General features: G+C 37.4%; 6 protein-coding genes across 7 annotated transcripts; 4 read left to right on the plus strand and 2 right to left on the minus strand.

Moving 5' to 3' along the window:
- Positions 1-4: 4 nt before the first annotated feature.
- LOC105951945 (WD repeat-containing protein 26 homolog) lies at positions 5-2,811 on the plus strand. The gene is made up of 5 exons (XM_012975430.2): positions 5-581; positions 811-1,373; positions 1,500-1,601; positions 1,683-2,315; positions 2,438-2,811. Exons 2-5 carry the CDS (start codon positions 816-818, stop codon positions 2,582-2,584), a joined length of 1,440 nt encoding a protein of 479 aa, XP_012830884.2. The 5' UTR covers positions 5-581; positions 811-815; the 3' UTR covers positions 2,585-2,811.
- A 1,035-nt stretch (positions 2,812-3,846) lies between these two features.
- On the plus strand, positions 3,847-5,515 carry LOC105951947 (WD repeat-containing protein 26 homolog). The gene is made up of 4 exons (XM_088811770.1): positions 3,847-4,374; positions 4,456-4,557; positions 4,643-5,284; positions 5,369-5,515. The coding sequence occupies exons 1-4, from the start codon at positions 3,847-3,849 to the stop codon at positions 5,513-5,515; spliced, it is 1,419 nt and encodes a 472-aa protein (XP_088667896.1).
- A 620-nt stretch (positions 5,516-6,135) lies between these two features.
- LOC105951946 (WD repeat-containing protein 26 homolog) lies at positions 6,136-9,057 on the plus strand. Its single transcript, XM_012975432.2, has 6 exons — positions 6,136-6,366; positions 6,680-7,251; positions 7,365-7,466; positions 7,772-8,404; positions 8,507-8,700; positions 8,790-9,057. The coding sequence occupies exons 2-6, from the start codon at positions 6,694-6,696 to the stop codon at positions 8,836-8,838; spliced, it is 1,536 nt and encodes a 511-aa protein (XP_012830886.2). The 5' UTR covers positions 6,136-6,366; positions 6,680-6,693; the 3' UTR covers positions 8,839-9,057.
- A 598-nt stretch (positions 9,058-9,655) lies between these two features.
- On the plus strand, positions 9,656-11,616 carry LOC105951841 (WD repeat-containing protein 26 homolog). 2 transcript variants are annotated; one of them, XM_088811935.1, is made up of 4 exons: positions 9,657-10,318; positions 10,395-10,496; positions 10,584-11,255; positions 11,348-11,616. In XM_088811935.1, exons 1-3 carry the CDS (start codon positions 9,770-9,772, stop codon positions 11,253-11,255), a joined length of 1,323 nt encoding a protein of 440 aa, XP_088668061.1. In that variant the 5' UTR covers positions 9,657-9,769; the 3' UTR covers positions 11,348-11,616. The 2 variants fall into 2 exon arrangements, with proteins under 2 accessions (XP_012830755.2, XP_088668061.1); XM_012975301.2 differs by lacking the exon at positions 11,348-11,616 and having other exon boundaries at positions 9,656-10,318; positions 10,584-11,279.
- A 591-nt stretch (positions 11,617-12,207) lies between these two features.
- LOC105951844 (pectinesterase inhibitor-like) lies at positions 12,208-12,717 on the minus strand. Its single transcript, XM_012975303.2, has one exon. It carries the CDS (start codon positions 12,715-12,717, stop codon positions 12,208-12,210), a length of 510 nt encoding a protein of 169 aa, XP_012830757.1.
- Positions 12,718-13,045: 328 nt separating this feature from the next.
- LOC105951860 (zinc transporter 8) lies at positions 13,046-14,517 on the minus strand. Its single transcript, XM_012975319.2, has 3 exons — positions 13,911-14,517; positions 13,466-13,615; positions 13,046-13,383 (listed from the first exon to the last, which is right to left on the minus strand). The coding sequence occupies exons 1-3, from the start codon at positions 14,502-14,504 to the stop codon at positions 13,078-13,080; spliced, it is 1,050 nt and encodes a 349-aa protein (XP_012830773.2). The 5' UTR covers positions 14,505-14,517; the 3' UTR covers positions 13,046-13,077.
- Between the last annotated feature and the right edge of the window lie 913 nt (positions 14,518-15,430).

Below are 15,430 nucleotides of genomic sequence, written 5' to 3' on the forward strand. Positions count from 1 at the left end.
CATTGTTATTATTATCATAGATGTACACGTGCAATCACACACATGTACATATATAAGTGTGTAAAATGTGTTGGATATTGACACGCATATTGTTGCAATTTAGTTAATATTGAATTTAAGTGTTAGTTACAAAATATTATGAATTGTATTTTCTTTTTTTGAAGTAAGTATACATATAAACTTTTAAATAGTAAATTACAAAAATATCCTTGTATATTTCGACAAAATTGTTTATGATCTCTACCCTTTTAAGTAAACATATCTCGAGATATCAGTAACCACCCCACCCTACCCCCCACCCCACTCCAAAAAAATAATAATTAAATAATATTAGCGCCAACCGTTTTCCGTTGGGGGGAAAAAAATAACTGCCTCGCTTCAAAACCCACATCATATATATAACAGACTTCGCCATTTTCTTCTTTCATTTACTTCTGCTTGAGCAACCCACCCATTTCTTTCAAGAATCAAAGCAATCTCTTCTTCAAGAATCTCTGTTCTTCGGTGCAAGCGAACGAAACTCGTTCACCCCCGAAGATTTCGCCGATCATCATCTGCATAATTTCCGAAAAACGACACAGGTTCGACACTGATTCTCTTAGAACACTGAAAAATTCGTTTTTTTGTGATTATTTTTAAATTTTTAATTGGTCTTCTGGGGTTTATCTGTGGTGTTTGTTTATCGTTCTCGTTTTCTGATTATTCGACGAATTATCGTTTCTGAGCAAGAGTGTCGGTTTTCTTGGATTAATCAGTTCGTACCACTTTCGTCAATTACTCGTTTCAACCGAAGCCTGTTTTTAATTGCAGTTTCAATGGGTATTCAGCCTCGAGAATCTCAGGTAATCGCCGGTTCGCAAACCCTAATCAAGAAAGTCGAACTTGTTCGATTTATGATCGAAGCCCTAAATTCGTTCGACTATAAAGAAACAGCGATATGTCTAGAGAGAGAATCGGGCATACATTTGCACTCCCAACGAGTAAAATTGTTCATGGAACAAATAATCAAGGGCGAATGGGACGAAAGCCTATCAACACTGCCCAGTATCGAATCGATCGACGAAAAGTCCGTCGAGTCGGCTTCCGTCGCAATACTGCAGCACAAACTTTCCGAAGCTTGTATCGAGAAAAACTTCGTCGAAGTTTTGAATACTCTAAAGAATCAGATTGCTCCACTTTGTAAGAACGATAAACATTTGATGGCTCGTTACTTACTAAACAGGTCTCATAGTAAAGAATCTCTCGGGGAAATAATGCCGAATCTTCGGAATATTCTCCCGAGGCAGCTGATTCCCGAGAGAAGATTGGCTAATCTTGTCGATCGGGCTCTTCTTGATGAGAAGTATACACATATTCCATCGAAAACTTTACAGGTGAATTTTTTTTTTTTCCCGTAGAATCTTGGTATTGTAATATTCTGTATATTTTATTATTAGAAAACTAATATATTCGATATTATATTTCGTTTTATTTTTATATTTTTTTGTAAAACATTGCAGATATTAAAAGGACACTTCGATGAAGTGTGGTTCGTGCAATTTTCTCACAATGGGAAATACTTGGCTTCATCGTCTAGAGACTATCGTGTTGTTATATGGGAGGTAACTAATTAAAAGTGTTGCTTAATTCTTTTGATTTTTTTTTGATAAAAAATCGAACTTCGATTAAAATTATTTCGGTAGGTAAACGAGGCAACGCACGAAGTCAGTTTGATGCGCGTTCTACGCGGCCACTCAAAAGCCGTCTCGTACATGTCATGGAGCCCCGACGACACGCAGCTCCTCACCTGCGGCCAAAACGAAAGGGTCCGGCGGTGGAATATTCTCTCCGGCGAGCTTCTCCGGGAATATTTCATCTGGGGCACCGGCACATTCTCATGCACGTGGACCCCGAAAGGCGACTGCATATTAGCCGGACTTGCCGATCACACCATCGTCGTGTGGAGCCTCGAGGGCAAAGAGATGCACCGCCTCGAGGAGCCGCAAGTGTCGTCGTGGACGTCTGACCTGGCGATCGCATCGAATGGAGTGATCATAACCGCTTTCGATCTGGATTCGATACTTCTGCTCGGGCACGGGAAGAGGAAATTGCTAGAGGTTGAAGATGGAGAGGTGCTCACATTTTGTTTATCGGAAGACGGCGATTTTCTGCTCGTCAGTTTGTTGCATGAAGAGATCCAGCTGTGGAACATAGGGCTCGAAGAACCCGTAATTGTGAAGACGTTCGAGGGGCATAAACGTCAAAAATTTATTGTGAGGACATGTTTCGGTGGAAAGGGACAAGGGTTTGTAGCTAGTGGGAGTGAGGACACGCAGGTTATTTGTTTGTTCGATTTTGAAATTTATAATCTTCGATTTTTTTTTTTTTTTTTTTTTTTTTTTTTTTTTTTTTATAATTATTGAATAATCGAGTTTTTTTATATACGGTGTGTTTATAGGTATACATATGGGATAAGGCTTCGGGGGATATTATACGCAAGTTGGAGGGCCATTCTAAAACTGTCACCTGTGTGAGCTGGAATCCGACTAATCCTAGTATGCTGGCTAGTGCAAGTGACGACGGTACTATACGTATATGGGGTTAAATACGTATACGTATACATATATGTTACTAGTGAAGATACGTATACATCTACGTATATGTTACGAGCGAAGATAGTTACTCTAGCATATTTCATTTCTTTGTTGATTTTAAAGGTTTAGATCTGCTGATGATCGATGATTGACGATCAACGGTCCATATTAAACGATGGGTCTGTTCATATTTTGTCATTGATTTTCTATTAATTGAATTTTAGAGAAATTTCTTGGATTTGTTTTTTTATTTTTTTTTATTGCAAGTTTTGTTAGTTATTTCAATACTCCAATTGCAACAACAAAAAGGTGACTAAATTTCAAGCAATTTATAGTTAATAAGTTGTTCTATATTTTGTTATTTAAAAAAGGATACAAATATAAAATAAACAAACAAATAAATAAAATAAATATTTGGCGGGAAAATAACGGGTTTCTGGTTCAAACTGAAAACCCACATTATAACAAAAATTCCAGTAATTGAATCGCAGATCCATTTTTTTTTTATTTTCCGTTCATTTCTTCAAACAAACAATCGAAAATCTCCGTTTCTTAAACTGCAAATATCTGTTATGAGTGGGCAATTTTGTTCTCCTTGATCAAAAACCCGAAGAAAGATTTAGAAATAACTAACGGAGATCTAAATACACCACCGCCCACAGATCGGAAATTGATTCTTCTTATGAGGTGATGCGATCTCTTGTGTATCATAAGATTTCTTTACTGAACGTAAGAAAACTCTTCTTTATTATTTCTCTTCATTATCAAAACCCTAGCACAATACGACTATTTAAAGAGAATAAAACCCTAGAATCCTAATCTAACTAGGAAAGATAATTACCTAGACTAATAAAATACTTAATATATATCCTAAATATTAAACTCACGGCATATATATATATATCATAAATATACTAATCTAATTAATTAATAATAAAATACTAACTAACTAATAATTAAACGATATATTAAATAATATATCGTATCATGAGGTTGTTTGATTTCTACTTTTATTTTGTTGTAATTTCTACAGGATTTTGATTTTGATTTTTTTGATTGAGTAGCTGGGTTTAGAAAAATTGAGTTCCAAAATGTTAGTGATTTTAGGTATTTCAGATTTGGGGATGAAATGTTTTTCGTGGATTTGCAATTACTTGTTATCTCTCGATCGTATAAATCAATTTGTGCATTTTTGTTCATTATTCTGTACGGAGCTGTATCTTATTCTGTACTTTTTCCGCGGCAGCTGGATTGCACGAGAATCAGTTGCTCCATGGATTTGCCCTCTACATCATCTCAAGGTGGTGGTAATGAAGTTGTTCGTTCGAACACGGATCTTAAGAAAACTAAACTCGTTCGAGGTATAAAGAGTCTGTTATATTCACTCGTCTACGATAGTAAAGGGAAGAGTCTCGAGAAAGGGCCCGGAATAGATTTGTTTATCGAGCAAATAATCGATGGTAAATGCGATGAAAGTCTATCTACACTGCTTGATATTTGTAAACATGTCGACGAGAAATCATTGCTTATATTGGAGCACAAATTTTACGAGAAAGTCAAAGAAGCTTGTACGGCTCTCGGGCTCGAGATCGCAGAAATAGTTCGTAAGCTCTCTATTTTGACTGTATCCCCATCGCAGAATTTTTGTAGTCAACAATCGATATTCGGGCCTCGCAGGAAAGTATTAGACAAAATGCGAGATTTGCTTATAGAAGTGTGCAGAATGTACATGGCCAGGGATATAACATTGGTCACTAATCATCAACGTGGCGGCGAAGAGGCTCCTTACAGAATTATACAGGTGGTTTTACATACACGACTTTCAACTCGTATAATTTTTTTTATTTAATTAATTTTATTTTAATTATAAACACTATAATAGAAATTAAGGGGAGATATGGGTGAAGTGTGGTTCTTGAAATTTTCACACAATGGGAAATACTTGGCTGCATCAACCAGTAATAGGGCCGTGTATGTATGGGAGGTAATGCAATTTACGATTGATCGATCAATAATTTTTTCGTCTATTTATTTATTATTTTTTTATATTTTTTTTCTCGTTTTTGTAGGTTCTAGAGTGTGGCGGGTTTTCGGTTCCGAGTAAATTAGAGGGTCACCTCGAGCCAGTCTCGTATCTTACATGGAGAGCCAATGATCTTGAACTGCTGACCTGTGGTGTAGAGGAGACCGTGAAGCGGTGGAACATTCCTCCCACGGGGGACTTCTCGTGTGTCCGCACGTACGGAAAAGAGAATCTCGGTACAGTCTCGTGTGCGTGGGCCCCAGATGGGGTGAGCATATTCACTGGGCTCAACGACGGCAGTATCAGCATGTGGAATCTACGAGGAGAAGAGATTCGATTTTGGGATGACTCGAAAACCACGAGGATTGCTGACCTGGCGGTCACTCGTGAAGGGACCGAGCTGATATCTATTAGCGAGTACGATACGATACTTCTCTTCGATTGGGAAACTGGGAACGAGAGCTTCATACACGAGGACGAAAACATAGTCTCGTTTTCGCGTTCGGAAGACGGCGATTTCTTGCTCGTCAGCATGTCAAACAGAGAACTTCATGTGTGGGACATAGGACTTGATGGTCCCGTGATGTTGTTGACGTACGACGGGATTACACGTCAGCGTTTTGTTGTGAGGTCTTGTTTTTGCGGAATCGATCAAACGCTGATTGCCAGTGGAAGCGAGGACTCCAAGGTACGCTTACAAACATATTCTTCGAAACACGTACGCTCGTATTTTATAGATTAATATACGGTATACGTACGTGTGTGTGTATAGGTATACATATGGAATCGGGAGACGGGGGTGCTGATGTGTACATTGGAAGGACATTCGGATGTTGTGAATTGTGTTGCCTCGAATCCGGTTCGTACTAATATGCTGGCTTCTGGAAGTGACGATTGTACTATTGCCATATGGGGTTAAACGTGCATACGCATACATATACGTATACGAATACGTATATGTTGGAAGTACATGTATAGGTTTTTTCTTGTGCTGCATATGCAAATTTGCAATAGCTATTATCTCTGTGAATATATGATTGTTCTTGACAGCAAATGAGTTTTGCCAATGTAGGCTTGTTGAAATTTTAAAGGTCTAGATTTATTTTTATATTTGCTTATTTTTATTTTATTTATTTTTAATTTGTAGTTAGTCACCTAAATTTAATATATCTAATATTTTTATTTATGCATGGAACTTAAAAATGGATATAAATTTGGAAAAATAAAATAATTTATAAAATAAATAAATAAAATTGACCAAGGTTTGGCAAATGAGCTTAGAGGAATAATCATAGATCTCCATGTGTTGGGCTAAAAAAATGGAAAAGGACTATATTAGCCTTAGAAAATGGTGAAAAATAGATGTTTTTTAACCTTGGGACGCAACTTGTCTAATTAATATTAATTTCAGGGTCAAGATGTCGTTGTTTATTGTTAAGGGTGGACAATGCAAACACGGTCATAGTTTAGGGTCCAAATTACAATTTAGCCTTTTTTTTCTTGATATAAATGTAGTACAGTAGTGAGGACTCAGTACTCAGTAGACGCTCATATTTTTCCTTTTGGAGGGAAAATACAGTTTCTGCTTCAAACTCAAAAACAGCTTTATATAATTCTACTTTTTGAATCGCAATTTCATTTTCTTTTTTCTCCACTAATTTCTTCAAATTCGCTATCGATTTGATTCAAGAATCGCACACACAATCGCAGTTCTCTGAAGATTTTGGAAAATTCTGGAATTATCAGCCGGTTGAAGCTCTAAATACGCAGGTCAGAAATTGATTCTCTTAATCTTCTTTCTTTACGGCGTCGTTTGGTTTATAGTTTATTGTGTTTTAGTTTGTTTGCGATTTTGATTTCTGAATTTGATTCCATCGAAGCTTAATTGAGTAGCATGTGTTCCAAAAATGTTTGCGATTTTGGGTATTTCAGATTTGGGGAAGAACTGTTTTCGTGGATTTGCCCTAATAAATCAATTTGTGCATTTTTGTTCATTACTCTGTACGAAACTGTATCTTCATTTCTCAAAGACTTTTTTTTCAAGAAAGATTCAGCCCTTTAATCGAGGTGTACTTCATGGCAGGTGATTGTTGCTCCATGGATATGCCCTCTTCATCATCTCAAGGGGGTGAAAACGCAGTTGTTCGTTCGAACACGATTCTTAAGAAAAGTAAATTCGTTCGAGGTATAACCAAGGTGTTATATTCGCTCTGCTATGATAGGGAAGGAAAGAGTCTAGAGAAAGAGGCCGGAATAGAGTTGCATGAAGAACGAGTAGATTTGTTTATCGAGCAAATAATTGATGGTCAGTGGGATGAAAGTCTATCTACACTGCGTGAAATCGGCAAACATGTTGACAAGAAATCCTTTCTTGCATTGGAGAAGAAATTTTACGAACTTTTAATTGATGACAAAGTCATAGAAGCTTGTAAGACTCTCAGGCTCGAGATCGCTCCACTTGATGACACTGATGAAATAACTCGTGAGCTCTCTTCTCTGATTATATCTTCATCCCGGAATTTATGTGGTCAAGAATCGGGAATCAGGCCCCGTAAGAGAGTATTAGAGGATTTGGGAAATCTGCTTCTCCCTAGAAAATCATTGAAGCCTAGTCATCAACATGGAAAAGACAAGGTTCCGCATACAACTATACAGGTGATTTTACTTAGTTATCTTTTTCGGTAGAAAGATATTATCCCGTCACTTATGTATTGATCTCTCTTTTGGGTTTTATTTTTCCCGTCTTTTGGTTTTTTTTGGTATTATAGACATTTATGAGTCACGGGCCGGGTGAAGTGTGGTTCGCGCAATTTTCTCACTGTGGGAGATACTTGGCTGCCACCAGTGGCAATGATGTAAATATATGGAAGGTAACGCGGCTTCTTTTTTCAAACTTATCTGTTTAATGTTATTTACATGGAGTGTACAAGTAATATGTACTCGTCTTCAAATTTATGTATGCTACTATCGTTGGTCTTCGTGTCCAAATGAAAGATATTTGTATTTACTGTGTTTAGTGTTTACATCATATTTCATATATTTCATATTTAACTTTTCTACTGTGTACCGTTTTTCAACTCATATTGTTTGAAATCGTTATGCTCTGTTATACGGAGCTTTACTTAACCGTCTTCCCTTTTGTTGTTTGTTTTTGCGTGTGTGTGTGTGTGTGTAGTTTCGGGAGTCTGGTGGGATTATGCGTCTGAATCCATTAGTGGGCCACGTCCAACCTGTCTCGTATATTACATGGAGAAAACCCAATGATCTTCAACTTCTGACCTGTGGTGTAGAGGAGAACGTGAAGCGGTGGAAAATTTCTCCCATAGGAGACGTCTCCTGTCTGCACACGTACCGAAAAGAGAATCTCGGTACAGTCTCGTGCGTGTGGGCCCGAAATGGGGAGAGTATATACGCAGGTCTTGATAACGGCAGTATTATCAAGTGGAATCTGCAAGGAGAAGAGGTTGGATTATGGGATGCTAGGACCACGAGGATTGCTGACCTGGCGATCACTCTTGACGGGAGGGAGCTCATAACTACCCGTGATTACAATACGATACTTTTCTTCCGATGGGAAGACGAGGGCGAGAGATTCCTCTACGAAGATGGCGATATAGTTTCGTTTTCAATGTCGGAAGATGGTTGTTATTTGCTTGTTTGCTTGGCCGATGAAAGAATTAATCTGTGGAACATACGACATGAAAATCCCCGGTGGGTGAGGACTTACGAGGGGCATAAACGTAAAAGATACGTTGTGAGGGCTTGTTTTTGTGGACAGTTTATTGCCAGTGGAAGCGAGGACTCCAAGGTATGTATATTATTCATTCATTAAAAGTTTCTGTAATTTTTTTTTTTATACACAGAATGAGTTACCGGTTTTTATATGTACGGGTTTTATATGTATGTATAGGTATACGTGTGGCATAGGGGAACGGGAAGGCTGATTGGTGTGTGTGGTGGTCATTCGGACACTGTGAACTGTGTGAGCTGGAATGAAGTTCGTCTTCTTATGCTGGTTTCTGGAGGTGACGATCGTATCGTACAAGCATGGAATTTTGATCCCGACGAGTGTGAGAATGTTTTGACAGGAGAACTTAATTACCAGTGAGTACTAGTAATTAATCTGTTCTTTCGACGCAATTTATTATATTGATGAAATCTCTTTGAAATTTTCCCTTGACTTAAATCGACAGGCTGACGCGATTCAGTCAATGGATGAATGAATGGATCAGCCAATTGTAGAAAAAAAGGTAAAGACTTGATGAGGAAAGACAAGAAACTATACTCTTTTGCAGTTGTTTCATATGTACAGTTTTTTTTTTAGAGGAATGTGTGAAACTAATTTGGTTCTATAAAGTTTGTAAAATTCTTGACTACTCGAAGATTCAACGTTGAGTCGAAACGAGCCGTTGACCTAGAACCGGGTGCGTACCGATTAAGGGTTGAGTTTTGGTTTTTCTATTTTTGTACTTTTTTTTTGATGTTTGGAAGACCTCTATCCAAACCATTAGTAACAAAAAATTTGTAATTTTTTTTGGAATTAAAAAACTAATTATGTTCCAAACAAATCCAAAAAAATTGGGAATTGGAATAAAAAAACACTTGGTTTCAAAATTGGAAATTTTCGGATCGAAATAGGCGAAATTCGCAATTTCCGAATTCTAGTCACCTATAATGTGAATTGTGCAATAATTGGAAATTGGAATCTAATATAGTCTCCAATTTGTTCAAAGAAACTTTCGAATTTCAGATTCAGAGTGAAAAACTACTTGCATAATCGAAAATCTTTGGATCGGAATTGATGAAACTCGAAAATTTCGTTTAAAAAAAAACCCCACCCTCCCAAAAGAAAAATAAAAAATGAAAATGAGAAGAGCTGATATCCAGCTGAAGAAGACGACCACGTGTCCTCCTTTGATTGGCCGCAGCCAATTTGACCTAGCCACTAACAGAGACAAAGAAATAGCCAAAAGAATTGGCAGGTTTGTTACACATGGACAATTGTGTTGTATGATTAATTAGAAACTAGGGTTTTCAAAAATGTTTGCAATTTTGGCTATTTCTTGATTGGCAATAATTAATTATTTGCCCTAATAAATCAATTTGTGCATTTTTGTTCCATAAAGATTCCTTTTTTTTTTCTTTTTTTTTTTCAAGATTCAGTTAGTACTTCATGGGTTTGCCATCTGCATCATCATCTGGTGATGCATCAGTTTTTTTTTCAAAGAGGGTTCTTAAGAAAACTAAACTCGTTCGAGATATAACCAAGTTGTTATATTCACTCGACAAAGGGCCCGGAATCGAGTTGCATAAAGAACGAGTAGATTTGTTCATGGAGCAAATAATCGATGGTAAATGGGACGAAAGTCGATCCACACTGCGTGACATTGATAAGTATGTTGACAAGATTACGTTTGTTATATTGAAGAACAAATTTCACGAACATTTATCTCGAGACGACAAAGCTGTTGATGCTTATCTGATGCTCAAGCACGAGATCGCTCCACTCGATAACGGTAATAAAATAACTCGTAAGCTGCTCCCTGCTTTGATCGTGTCTCCATCTCCATCGCAGCACAACTTCTGTGGTCAAGATCAATCAGGACTTACGATCAGCTCTCGTAAGAGAGTATTAGAAGATTTGCGAAATTTGTTTCCCCCGAGAAAAAAATACTTCGGTTATCCTCAACATGGAAAAGCAGCTCCTTATCGAATTAAACAGGTGACATTTTTTTTCCCTTTTTTTTAATACGTATATATTGATCGATGTTTATGTATTGATCGTTCCTTTATTATAGTTATTAAAGGGTGACGGAGCGGGTGAAGTTTGGTTCGTGCAATTTTCTCACTCCGGGAAATACTTGGCCGCCACCGGTGGTGCTGATGTGATCTTGTGGCCGGTAATTAATGCGTCGCGTCGCGGGTTTTTTTTTTTTCAAACTAATTTGTTAAATGTTATTTAAGATTGACTTCAAAGTTTTTGGTAGATTTTCGAGGATCTGTGGTTTGGGCCTATGACGACAAAATTAGTGGGCCACACCAAACCGGTCTCGTATATTACATGGAGACACGACGACGTTGAATTACTGAGCTGTGGTGTAGGAGAGACCGTGAAGCGGTGGAACATTCCTCCCACAGGAGGATATGATCATCACTTGATCTCCTCGTGTCTCCACACGTACGAGGGAAAAGAGAATCTCGGCACAGTCTCGTGCGCGTGGGGCCCACATGGGGAGACTATATTCGCTGGCCTCAATGACGGCAGTATTGTCGTGTGGAGTCTACAAGGAGAGGAGCTTCGATCTTGGGATGGCATATTGGGAATTACGAGGATTATTGCTGACCTGGCGGTCACTCTTGACGACGGGGGGAGGGAGGTTGTCGTAACTGCTTGTGAACGCAATACGATACTTTTGTTCGAATGGGAAACCGAGTCGAAGAGATTCATCTACGAAGACGGAGATATAGTTTCTTTTACATTGTCGGGAGACGGTATTTTTTTGCTTGTTAGCTTGTCGAACGAAGAAATTCATTTATGGAATATAGGGCTTGAAGATCCCGAGATTGTGATGGTTTACAAGGGGCATAAATGTAAAAAATACGTTGTGAGGGCTTGCTTTTTCGGACGGTTTATTGCCAGTGGAAGCGAGGACTCCTGAGTAAATTAATTATTCTTTTCAAAAGTTTCGTATTTTTATCATACGGAATGAGTGACCGATTCGACCGGTTTTATATATATATATATATATAGGTATACGTATGGCATAGGGGTTCCGGGGAGCTGCTCGGTACGGTTCATGGTCATTCTGACACGGTGAACTCTGTGACCTGGAATCCAGCTCATCCTCTACTGGTGGCTTCTGGAAGTGACGATCGTACTGTACGTATTTGGCGTTAAATGTATACGTGTACGTATACGTCTACGTATACACATACGCTTGCGTTACTACTTACAAGTTACTACTAGTCAAGACTATGAATTGAATTAAATTTTTCATTAGTTTGCTCGAACGAGTAACTAAAAATTAAACAATGCTACGAACATAAATACGGGCCAGGCCGGGCCGATTAATGGTTCAAGTTTGGTTTTCCTATTTTATTTTTATTTTTATTTTTATTTTTTTATGCTTGATATATCAATAGACCTCAACTTGTCCAATTTTATTGAGTGTTGATGATCAACTATTCAAACCATTAGTTCGAACAAGCCCGGCCCGTTGAAGTTCTAAAACCCTAGGTCGGAAGCCCGTTGAATCTTGTTTATTAGTAAAAAAATCCCCATATGATACAACTTTTTAGAAAACAACCCCCTAAAAACTCACCATTTATGGGGGTTATGTACTAAAAAAAATGCATTATATGGGGATTTCGACAAATATTTATAACACGAGGACTGTTTTACCAATTTGATATAACTGGCTAATTAAATCCACAAAATATATATATATATAAATATACTTATTCCAAATATCACAAATAGCGGATTTTCGCAATTCACTCGATTATTTTAACATAAAAGTAGCTATCTAGCTAGACTTATTCGATTACATGCATGATCGAAAACGGATCACGACTTTTTCGCTATAGCCAAAACACGGAGTCTAATTACTTCTAGTCCAAGTTATCTACCGTAACCCTAACCACGCTAAGAACGAAACTGAAATCCTCGCTTTTCTTGCTCACGTGTGAATGATCCACAGCAAACACTATCTTACAGCTTTTAATCTCCTCCGATGCGACCGCCACCTGTGCAGCTCCCATATTAGGGTTTTTCTTAGCCTCTTCGAGGTCGCGAATAATATTGTCATAATTCTTCGCGCAATGGTTGTACATTTCTCTTAATTGAGAACTACGCGTACCCTTAGCCAAAGCGTCGAGCATGGAATGGATTTCATTCGCATTTTTAGAAGCTAAGTCGATCGAAATTTCAGCAAGGCCTTTTGCGTCTACGTTTGTAATGCGATGGTCGGATTTTAAGAGCTTGTAGCAACGGTTAAGATTGCTTGTTTTCGAGCATAGTTGTTTTATCTCTTCGTCGGTGATTTTAGTGCATGTTGTCGATGATATGAAGATGATCGATACGAGGATGAATACATGGGAGAATGTAGTAAACATATTCATTTTTTTAATCTTGATTTTTGTTATTTGTTGTGGTGTGATTTTTTTTACTTTGGCTTAGCTTGTATATATAGGAGTTAATTATCAAGTTTATTAAGAAAAAAATCATTATTATAATTTCCTATTTGTTGATCATTTTAACAAGAAATATTAATTGTCATTTGCAATTACATACAATATAGTATATAAATTATAATATATGCACAAGTCACATACCAAACAAACAATAATCAAGACCACAATATTGTGAGGTTGCAAAAAAAATTAACTCAGTAAATTTTTATTAAATTAATATATCAAAAGAAAAAAAAAATTGGTTTCTGGAATAATGTGAAAAGACAATTATAGGGCATGCATGCATGGTCAAGCCCACTTGGCTATGAGAGACATGCAACCAGCACCAATTAAAAGTGACAAATTTGCCCCTAGTTGAAGTTTTCCATTACTTTGCATTTTCGGGCTCATAAAATCGGCAGAAAGAAGATCGACGAGCGCCATGTAGATTAATATTCCGGCCGATGCTGCATTGAAAACTCCTTGTACAATCAGAGCCGTGGGGCTCGTTTCGCTGTAGATGTTTGTTATTCCGATTCCGATTGCGATTCCAACTGGGGTTGTTAGGGAGAAGAATATTGCCATTATTGTTACTGCCCTTGCTTTAAACTTTGCCTGTAACAAGGGTAAAAATGTAATTAGTGCTAATTAATAGATAAATTAGTTAGAAATAATAAAATAAATTAAATAAAAAAACCTGAGTAATGCAGCCACCAAGACCAATGCCTTCAAAGAATTGATGAAAGGACAAAGCTGCAATTAGTGGTCTTATTGTTTTAGGGCTTTGTGAAGCTCCTAATGCAATCCCAATTATTACAGAATGTACTATGATTCCCAATTCCAACACCTGAATAAACATTTAAAAAATTAAATAAAATTTAATCAATTTTGTAGATTATATAATATCAAATTTATTTAATTATTCAACACATTGAATTTGTATCATTTAATTAATCAATTTGCCCAATTATGAAAAAAAATTAAAAAAAATCTCAACTCCAAATAAATTGTTAGTATTTTATAAATTGAATTATCTTATTTTAGTGATATAATAATAATTAATATAAAGAGTTTAATATGTATAATTAAATTGTTGGAATTCCAAATTAAATTAACAATATTCGAAAAGAAATTATATACACCTGTGAAATCACACGGTGGCGAAGCACGTCACTTTCGCCGGAATCCGCTTCCATTGAAACCGACCCATGTGCATGGCCGTGAGTGGCGTGGGTGTGAACAGGAAGAATCCCTTCTCCGACGGCGGCACAGCCGCCGCCGACTCCTTCCGCCGCCTTCACCCCCGACCGCCGCCGGTAGTACGAGGTGGCGTACGTGTCAACCATCAGAGTCCCAATAGCGGAGACCATGGCGATAAATCCGGTGAACGGAAAATCCCCCCACGGGCTCGCCGGAATACACGGCGACGTCAAACTCTCGAAGGCGTCCGGCAACACGTGGATGAACCCCGTCGACAGAATCACGCCGGCGGCGAAGGCTTTTATCACGAAGAAGAAATTCCTCTCCGGACTCAGCGCCGGAACCCTCCTCCCAACCACCGGAAGACAAACCCCGACGGCGCTCGCCACCAGAATAGCGGCGATGGCAGCCAACTTGTACTTGAGGGCCAGGCTCCTGCTCTCGCCGCCATCCTCCTCCGCCTCGCACGTGCAGTCGGCGAGCACCGCCGCCGGGAGAAGAACCACGGCGGCGGCCCAGATGAACAGATTCTTCATCTCAGATTTATAAATCTTTGTTTATAGGTTTAATAATTTGTTTTTTTTTTTTGATCTGAATGAAGAATTAATTAGGGTTTCACGTAGTTTATATATAATTGCAGTGTTACAGTGGTGTTGAAGAATGTCAACACTGTGGACTTTTAAATTAATTTATAAATTAAATTGTGTATTATTATTATTATTTATTTAGTGTATTTGGTGTTTTTCAATAATAAATTAAATCAAAAAATGTCGACATACAATGGGAATTGTTTTAGCTACTTGTGGCATCTTACGTAACATTTCATTTATTTTATAATTAGATTTGGTTTTCTTTTATTATTGGGGCAGTATGTCAAACACTCTCATTGGGTTTTTTATTCTTGATAAATTCTTTATTGGATTTTTTATTCTTGATAAATTCTTAATTTATTAAGGGTGAATGACAAAAATGCCCATTACATGGGACTTAAATACATTTTGGTTCACAAAAAAAACAGTTTCTCAATTAAACTCATCCCATGTCTTTAGTCAAAAATACCCTTCATAATATAATTCTTATCAAGTTCATCCATTATGCTCTAGCTTCCTTAATATTACACATTGACCCCGGATTTAAACAAAAATATCACATTAACTCCCAAAATATTTTTTTTTTCAGAAAATAAATTTTTTTCCGGAAAAATTCCGGTGTTGACCGCCGGTCTCCGGCGTTGACTTAATATTTTTTTTTAATTTTTTTTTCCTGAAATTATTTTCCAGCCGCCGGTCTCCGGCGTTGATTTTTTTTTTCTTAGAAAAAAATATTTTTAATTAATATTACTGTCTTGACTACTAAATTACTGACTCAGACAGTAATATTAATGTTTGGGACAGCAATATTATGAATATTATTTTTCCGAATAATAATATTATTGTCTAAGACGGTTAAATTACTGTTGGAG

This window comes from Erythranthe guttata, chromosome 13, assembly GCF_056151865.1.
Source record: "Erythranthe guttata isolate IM_541 chromosome 13, IM_541, whole genome shotgun sequence".
Classification (NCBI taxonomy): domain Eukaryota; kingdom Viridiplantae; phylum Streptophyta; class Magnoliopsida; order Lamiales; family Phrymaceae; genus Erythranthe; species Erythranthe guttata.

Coding starts and splice junctions, on each gene's coding strand:
- LOC105951945 (XM_012975430.2), top strand. CDS start 816: ATGGGTATTCAGCCTCGAGAATCTCAGGTAATCGCCGGTTCGCAAACC. Junction 1,374..1,499: donor TTCCATCGAAAACTTTACAG/GTGAATTTTTTT, acceptor AAAACATTGCAG/ATATTAAAAGGACACTTCGA. Junction 2,316..2,437: donor GTGGGAGTGAGGACACGCAG/GTTATTTGTTTG, acceptor GTGTGTTTATAG/GTATACATATGGGATAAGGC.
- LOC105951947 (XM_088811770.1), top strand. CDS start 3,847: ATGGATTTGCCCTCTACATCATCTCAAGGTGGTGGTAATGAAGTTGTT. Junction 4,558..4,642: donor GGGCCGTGTATGTATGGGAG/GTAATGCAATTT, acceptor TCGTTTTTGTAG/GTTCTAGAGTGTGGCGGGTT. Junction 5,285..5,368: donor GTGGAAGCGAGGACTCCAAG/GTACGCTTACAA, acceptor GTGTGTGTATAG/GTATACATATGGAATCGGGA.
- LOC105951946 (XM_012975432.2), top strand. CDS start 6,694: ATGGATATGCCCTCTTCATCATCTCAAGGGGGTGAAAACGCAGTTGTT. Junction 7,467..7,771: donor ATGATGTAAATATATGGAAG/GTAACGCGGCTT, acceptor GTGTGTGTGTAG/TTTCGGGAGTCTGGTGGGAT. Junction 8,405..8,506: donor GTGGAAGCGAGGACTCCAAG/GTATGTATATTA, acceptor ATGTATGTATAG/GTATACGTGTGGCATAGGGG.
- LOC105951841 (XM_012975301.2), top strand. CDS start 9,770: ATGGGTTTGCCATCTGCATCATCATCTGGTGATGCATCAGTTTTTTTT. Junction 10,319..10,394: donor CTCCTTATCGAATTAAACAG/GTGACATTTTTT, acceptor CCTTTATTATAG/TTATTAAAGGGTGACGGAGC. Junction 10,497..10,583: donor CTGATGTGATCTTGTGGCCG/GTAATTAATGCG, acceptor AGTTTTTGGTAG/ATTTTCGAGGATCTGTGGTT.
- LOC105951844 (XM_012975303.2), bottom strand. CDS start 12,717: ATGAATATGTTTACTACATTCTCCCATGTATTCATCCTCGTATCGATC.
- LOC105951860 (XM_012975319.2), bottom strand. CDS start 14,504: ATGAAGAATCTGTTCATCTGGGCCGCCGCCGTGGTTCTTCTCCCGGCG. Junction 13,616..13,910: donor GCCACCGTGTGATTTCACAG/GTGTATATAATT, acceptor ATGTTTATTCAG/GTGTTGGAATTGGGAATCAT. Junction 13,384..13,465: donor TTGGTGGCTGCATTACTCAG/GTTTTTTTATTT, acceptor CCCTTGTTACAG/GCAAAGTTTAAAGCAAGGGC.